The sequence below is a fragment of the Scylla paramamosain genome, unplaced genomic scaffold, assembly GCF_035594125.1.
Source record: "Scylla paramamosain isolate STU-SP2022 unplaced genomic scaffold, ASM3559412v1 Contig11, whole genome shotgun sequence".
In the NCBI taxonomy this organism is placed as follows: domain Eukaryota; kingdom Metazoa; phylum Arthropoda; class Malacostraca; order Decapoda; family Portunidae; genus Scylla; species Scylla paramamosain.
In genome coordinates this window covers 1,260,001-1,267,500 of record NW_026973676.1, presented here as the reverse complement: position 1 = coordinate 1,267,500, position 7,500 = coordinate 1,260,001, and the positions used below count along the sequence as shown (strand labels likewise).

Sequence of the window (7,500 nt, the reverse complement as noted above, 5' to 3'; positions counted from 1 at the left end):
GAAAGTTGGTGTGTTTGGGGAATGAGTAAACAATGAAGAAATGTTTTGAGGAACTGGGTGTGTAGAGGCACGAGTGTTTGGAGAATGAGAATACAGGAAGACAGGAGTGATTTGGGAATAAGTGTACAAGAAAGGAGTGTTTGAGTGACAATATATAAGGAAGAGGTGTTTTGAAAATGAGAGTACAAGGAATGAGCATTTTGGGAGTTAATATACAAGGAAGCAAGTATTTAAGGGACTCAAGTATACAAGATTATTTTCCTGTCATATGTCTTTATACAATGTTTTTCTTTGTTATATACATCATTCCCTTTCACTTTTCATATCTTGTGTTCTCGTCATTCTGATGTAATGTTACAGATGGAGAATGTTTGGTGTCAAATTTTCACTAATTTCATATGTGTATAAACTTTCATTTACTTGACTTTTTTTTACTATTACTACTATATTTGCTTGCTTTTTAATTAAGTCTTTTCTTTCAGAGGAGGGAAGCACAGGGAAGGAGGAGGACGAGGAGGAAGAGAGTGAAGAGTCACAAGAGGAGGAGGAAGGTGGAAAGAAAGAGGAAGGAGAGGAGGAGGAGGAGGAGGAGGAAGATGGAGAAGGAAAGGAGAAAGATAAGAAGGAAGGAAATGCCGCAGAAGGAGAAGGTGAGTTGTTAATAAGGTTTTATGTGCTAAGTTTTCTGAAAATTTTATTTGTTTACATCAAGTTTGTTTTGTATATATTACTCTTAATATACTACTTCTCCCACCACATGCAATTTGTCTGTCTGCTGTTGTGGTTCTTTCATTTCTTGTTCCCTTTCCTGAATATACCATTTCCTTAGTTTCATATCTAGTACCCTCCAATAAAATTTCTGCTTCTCGGTCTCTGTACTTCTCTCGTTTTTTTTGCTTGGCTTCATTCTTCAGATCCTTCTCTTTTTCCCTTTCTTCCAAGTTCATATCTCTTTTTTACCCAAATATTCTTGTATTCTGAATTTTCAGCCAGCTTCCCAGTTCTCACTAGGATCTCCTTTACTGTAACTTGGGATCTCATTCTCACTTTTAATGGTCTTTTACCTCCTTCACTATATTTTCCAATTCTATATGCTTCTTCCACTTCTCATTCCAGTCCCTGTTCTTCACCTTGGACCATTGTAATAATTTTCCTTACCAACTCTCTCTCTCTCTCTCTCTCTCTCTCTCTCTCTCTCTCTCTCTCTCTCTCTCTCTCTCTCTCTCTCTCTCTCTCTCTCTCTCTCTCTCTCTCTCTCTCTCTCTCTGACAGACTTTAATGGGTTTTTCTTCTCTTGCAGTTGGAAAAAGACCATACATTTCTTCTTATCCACTGTGTCTCACACCAAATCCTCCTTTTCTTTATTTACCTGAATTACTGTGTCCTTGGTCTTTTCCTGTGTGTGTGTGTGTGTGTGTGTGTGTGTGTGTGTGTGTGTGTGTGTGTGTGTGTATGTGTGTGTGTGTTTAACACACGTTCTACCCTGGTTGCTGATCCTAAGAATTTTGCTTACATCCCTCTTGTTATAACCCGTATTCCACTTAAAGACTCCTATCAGGTCCCTTCTTAACCCACGTCTCTCTAGAGAATGTAAATTTAACAACTTCAATCTTGCCTCATAAGGAATACTCATCCCCTGTATCCTTTTAGTCATTCTCCTCTGTACTGATTCTAATAGACCTATATCTTTCCTGTAATGTAGGGACCAGAACTGCACAGCGTAGTCTAGATGAAGTCTGACCAGCGCCAATTATAACTTTAATATTACTTCCGGCCTTCTACTTTTAACACTTCTAAAAATGAATCCTAGTATCCTATTTGCCCTGTTTCTGGCCTCTATGGATTGTTTTTGTAGATGGAGTTCAGAGCTAGCTATAACTCCTAAATCTTTCTCATACCCTGTACCTACCAGAGTTTGGTTGTTTAATGTGTACCTACTGTGTGGGTTTCCTCTACCTAAACTAAGTTAGTTACTTCATATTCATTACACTTAGTCTTGAGTATCTCATTTTCTTTCTTTAGTTCCTCCATTGCCTCTTTCATTGCATTGTTTATCTTTAGAGCACACTTACATTCACTATACTTCTTTCTCAATTCTTTGTTTTCCATAATAAGTTTGTCCTGCTTTTCCAGAATGCCAGAGATCAGTTCTCTCATGCACCTTATTTCTTTCTCTACACTGATTATCCTCCTCATATTTCTTTTCTCTTCTCTGAATCCTGAAAAATCCCTTTCTCTACTTGCCTCCTCCAGTTGTCTCAAGCCCACAGGGGTTTCAATAAAATGTGCCTTGTGTCTCACCTCCTCACTCGGTTTGTTTACAAACACATCACAATCAGTGGTGCTACCTAAATCTTCCTTTCCCTCCATTTCTTTTAACCTCAAAATATTCCTTTATGTATTAAATTTGGAGACAGGACACTGTAACCCCCTCTAACCTTGTTGTTTTGTCTAGATTCAGTAGCTTATATCTGTGTGTGTGTGTGTGTGTGTGTGCTAACATTTTTTGTATTTTTAGAGGATTTAGAGAAGTTTATCATTCCTAATCTTTTGCCTCCTAATTATTACTCCATTTCCTTGTGTTTGTGTGTGTGTGTGTGTGTGTGTGTGTGTGTGTGTGTGTGTGTGTGTGTGTGTGTGTGTGTATGTAATAATAATAATAATAATAATAATAATAATAATAATAATAATAATAAACGGTTTATTATTTAGGCAGTTGACAAACTGAAAATGTACATAGGGGATGGGGAAAACTTAACATTAATCCTAAAGGTAAGTCTAATCTAGGAGGGAAATACTATCGATTGATGGCTCGCACCATGGTGGGAATTGCACTGAGTCTGTACCGGTCCGTGCGCGGCGCCTTCAGGGGCGTTATTTTGTTGTGGTGTCTGGTGGCACGGACAGGGCGAGGCGCGTCGGGCGGCAGCATGTCTCTGAGACGCGGATGATGCATTAGTCCCCTCCCAAACTTCTCCAGAGCCTCTCGGTGCCTGGTGGATATTCTGGACAGACTCAGGGTGGTCAGGGCTTCTTCATAGGTGGTGTATGCAGGGCCAAGGATGACCCTGCACGCCCTTTTCTGCACACTCTCTAGCTGTAGCTGTTGAGTGTGTGTGAGGGAGGAGGACCACGCTGGGGAGGCGTACATGAGTTTGGGGAGGATGAAGGTAAGGTACACCCCCTTAACTCATCTGTCGGCGTCCCCAGCGACCTGAGTCTGCGCAGCATGTACAGCCTGTAGGTAGCTGATCTCACGGTGCTGGCGACATGCTGCTTCCAGGTCAGCTGGTCGTCCACCGTGACTCCGAGAAGCTTGGCACATTGGACCACCTGGAGGGGGTGAGGGCCCACTGTGAGCCGGGGAGGGGGCACTGGTACAGAGGAGGTACAGAAATGCATCACCACAGTTTTGCTGTGGTTGATGGTCATCCTGCTCTCCTCTGTCCACGTCTGCAGTCGCTCCAGAATTGCTTGCAGTGGCGAGTAGTCTGGGTTCTTGGTGGAAACTGGGACGCTCACGGTGCAGTCGTCCACATACTTCCAGCGATGGGGGGTGTCGGTGAGTGTGTGTGTGTGTGTGTGTGTGTGTGTGTGTGTGTGTGTGTGTGTGTGTGTGTGTGTGTGTGTGTGTGTGTGTGTGTGTGTGTGTGTGTGTACACTTATAATGAAAGCCATATAAAACATTTATTTAACTACAGTTAAGTAGTGAACAAATGGTCAAATTTCTGATGGCAGTTAATGCAAGGGGTAAAATCAATGTATGCTATGGGACCTTGCTGTGGATGTTTGTGGCTAGCTCTGGTATGCCTAAGCTCCTGGGGTGTAGTATGGTGGTCCATGAGACTCCCTTTCCACCAGGGGCTGATGAGGCTAAGAGTGTGCATGAATGTGTGGTGCCTTGTCTGAGCCACTCTGTGTGGGACTGACAACCTGGTATAGAGATAGGCAGTCAGTGCAAGTCTTCCTATTGTTTGCAGGTGAGAATACTGAGGAAGAGGAAGAGGTGACCACCCTACAGTGTGCCTGGGAGTGGCTGGATGTGGCTCGGGTCATCTTTGACAAGTGAGTGAAAGCAGAGAGAGAGAGAGAGAGAGAGAGAGTATAGCTGTAATGAAGGTGAAGGTGTGAATCTCTTATACCAGTGTGTGTAAGACTGAAAAATAGGATGTAGCTTGCCTAAGAGAGGGTATAGAGTTGATATGGGTGTAATAGGGTGTAGTGGACTAAAAGATACTGAATAGCTTGCTTAAAATATGGTGAAGAGCTGGTATAGGATGTAGTAGGGTGTGCTGGACTGAAAAATAGGGTGTAGTTTGCTAGACAGTGTAGACCTAAGATAGGATGTAAAGGGTGTAAAAGAGAAAGATAGTGTGTAGCTTGTTTAAGGGAGGGTGTATCAGGTGAAGAAGACTGGAAGAAGGCATTTAGCTTACTTAGGGAAGGATGTAAACCTAGGACAGAAGGGGTACCAGGGAGAGAAGATGTAGGTGTGAGACAGAGGTTGTACCAAGGTGTAGAAGACTGGAAGGGAAGGTGTACTGGTGAGACAGAGGGTGTACTGAGGTATAGAAGACTTGGAGGAAAGGTGTAGGGCTGAGACAGAGGGTGTACCAGGGTGTAGAAGACTGGGAGGTTGAAAGGCGGAGTTACAGAGGGGTCACTTATCTAAGGGAAGGTTACTGAGGAGCCTGGTGTGTGTGGCTTCACTTGTGTTGTGTTGGTCTGACAGGCAAGAGGAGACGCCAGAGGTGGTGAAGAAGAGAGCACAAATACGCCTGAGTCTGGGTGAAGTCTGCATGGAGAGTGAGGACTATGAGGGAGCCATCAATGAGTTTAAGCAATGCCTTCAGATGCAGGTCAGTCTACCATACATTAACTTTTTTACCAGTTTTTAGGTTAGTCTAGTACAAAGTGTTATTAATTTGTGTATTAGTATATGTTTGTTTATATATTTTTGTTTATAACACTTAAGGTTAGTGTTGGAGAGGGATTACTGCTCTCTCTCTCTCTCTCTCTCTCTCTCTCTCTCTCTCTCTCTCTCTCTCTCTCTCTCTCTCTCTCTCTCTCTCTCTCTCTCTCTCTCTCTCTCTCTCTCTCTCTCTCTCTCTCTCTCTCTCTCTCTCTCTCTCTCTCTTGGTGTGTAGTCAGTGGGTGTTGGATGTGTGTGTGTGTGTGTGTGTGTGTATATATATATATATATATATATATATATATATATATATATATATATATATATATATATATGTGTGTGTGTGTGTGTGTGTGTGTGTGTGTGTGTGTGTGTGTGTGTGTGTGTGTGTGTGTGTGTGTGTGTGTGTGTGTGTGTGTGTGTGTGTGTGTTTGCAGGAGTCAGTGTTGGAGAAGGATGACCGCTCCCTGGCAGAGAGACACTATCAGCTGGGCTTGGTGTACAGCCTCTCGGACAACTTTGATAGTGCTGTTTCTCACTTCACGGCTGCTGTTGATGTCATTCAGCTCAAGATAAAGAACCTGCAGGCGCGTGTCACTGAGAAGAATTCCTGGAGCAAGGAGCGCAGGGATAAGGACTGTATGTATTTTGTCTGTGTTTCATGTTGGATGTAGGTAGGGAGGACACAGTCTCATTATGAAGGGGGCAGGGGTTAACCAGTGTATGCTATATTGGATGTAGGTAGGGAGGATATGTATGGACTACCCCATGTGGGATAGAGGTAGATAGATCCTGTGGCCTTCATTGATACAGTATTGGATAGGTATGGATTATAAGTCAGTCATGCACAGTACTTCCTACACAAGTGGTGAATATAGGGGGTAGTAATGACATTGTTGTCTCACAGTGGCAGAGAGCAAGGATGTGTTCTATACAGAGGAGGGAGAGATAGAAGACCTGCAGCAGCTCCTCCCAGACATTCAGCTCAAGATTGTGGACATGAAGGAAATGAAAGCTGCTTCAGTGGAGAAACTTCAACAGGCAGCCAAGGTGTGTATGGCCTCCTCCTCCTCCTCCTCCTCCTCCTCCTCCTCCTCCTCCTCCTCCTCCTCCTCCTCCTCCTCCTCCTCCTCCTCCTCCTCCTCCTTTTTAATGTAGAAATAGTTACCCAGACAGTTCTGCAATGATCTCAGGGTCTGTTGCTGTTTGGATTTTTATATATTCATTTGCACTTCCTCTTCTAATTCTTTTCCTCCTTGTCTTCCTCTATTTCCTCCTCCTCCTCCTCCTCCTCCTCCTCCTCCTCCTCCTCCTCCTCCTCCTCCTCCTCCTCCTCCTCCTCCTCCTCCTCCTCCTCCTCCTCCTCCTCTTGTCTTCCTTACTCAAGTTTTTTTCTCAATATAATTATTGAAACAACTTATTTTATTATATTCTTTATTTTGATTTATCTCATGTTGATCATATTTCAAATACAAAATAGATATTTTCAGAGGATTGAAAAGAACTTGTTGTTGTTTATAAAATGTGTAGAATATTATTAAGTGTTATGTTGTTTTTTATTGCAAGCAGCCTGGGGACATTGCAGTAAGCCCTCCTCCTCCTCCTCATAATAATAATAATAATAATAATAATAATAATAATAATAATAATAACAACAACAACAACAACCAGTGCACCACTCCACTCCTGCCCTCTGTAACAATATTACCTAAAGTTTGTTCCCCCCACACCCCATACACACACACACACACACACACACACACACACACACACACACACACACACACACACACACACACACACACACACACACACACACACACACACTGGGGACATTGCAGTAAGCCCTCCTCCTCCTCCTCTTAATAATAATAATAATAATAATAATAATAATAATGATAATAACAACAACCAGTGCACCACTCCACTCCTGCCCTCTAACAATATTAGCTAAAGTTTGTCCCCCCCCCCACACACACACACACACACACACACATTGTATTTACTTCCTATAACTTGAACTCTTTCAGGAGGGGTTTCAAGACACTTATTCTCCAATTCTGGATGTGTTTTTGCTGTTGGGACTGGTACACACACTAATAAAAGTATCGGTGCAGCATATGCATGGGTCACTCTGGCATCATGGGACAAAGGACAGTGGAAAGTAGTGGCCAACTTGGTAGATGTAGGTAGCCTGCTGTTAGGTGAATAAGAAGCTGACAAGCAGTATCAGTAATGTTGCAGCCCCTAGTGTGGAGGATCACAGGAGCATCATGACCAAGATACAAAGATAATCCCTCTCCCTCCCTCCCTCCCTCAGCCCTGTTTGACCTCCTGACCCTTGTGAAAGGTGAGGTACGTGTCTTCATAGGACATTATGCTAAGAGACACATCCCTCCCTTCCCTTCCTTTTCCTTCCATGCAAACTTCTTGGCAAGCCAACCCTCCCACAATGCCAGTGGTTGCTTTAGTGTTTACTGTAGGCATTGGACTCCTGCTGCACTTATATTCTTTTTATCATGTGTAACTCAGTGGGCATTTTTTCTTTTCCTTTTCTTTTTGTTGCCCTTGGCCAGTGCCCCTCTTAC

At 43.1% G+C, this 7,500-nt stretch overlaps 2 protein-coding genes across 1 annotated transcript in view; both read left to right on the top strand.

Moving 5' to 3' along the window:
• Positions 1-7,500, top strand: part of LOC135097057 (coiled-coil domain-containing protein AGAP005037-like) — a 113,671-nt gene that overhangs the window by 23,591 nt on the left and 82,580 nt on the right.
• LOC135097039 (nuclear autoantigenic sperm protein-like) overlaps positions 1-7,500 on the top strand; it is a gene marked incomplete at its 5' end in the record, with an annotated part of 27,011 nt that overhangs the window by 5,072 nt on the left and 14,439 nt on the right. Inside the window, 6 exons of the mRNA XM_063998804.1 lie at positions 483-650; positions 3,981-4,065; positions 4,733-4,859; positions 5,350-5,551; positions 5,820-5,962; positions 6,482-6,496. Coding sequence (XP_063854874.1) covers positions 483-650; positions 3,981-4,065; positions 4,733-4,859; positions 5,350-5,551; positions 5,820-5,962; positions 6,482-6,496 — 740 coding nt within the window. The remainder of the gene's footprint in view (positions 1-482; positions 651-3,980; positions 4,066-4,732; positions 4,860-5,349; positions 5,552-5,819; positions 5,963-6,481; positions 6,497-7,500) is intronic.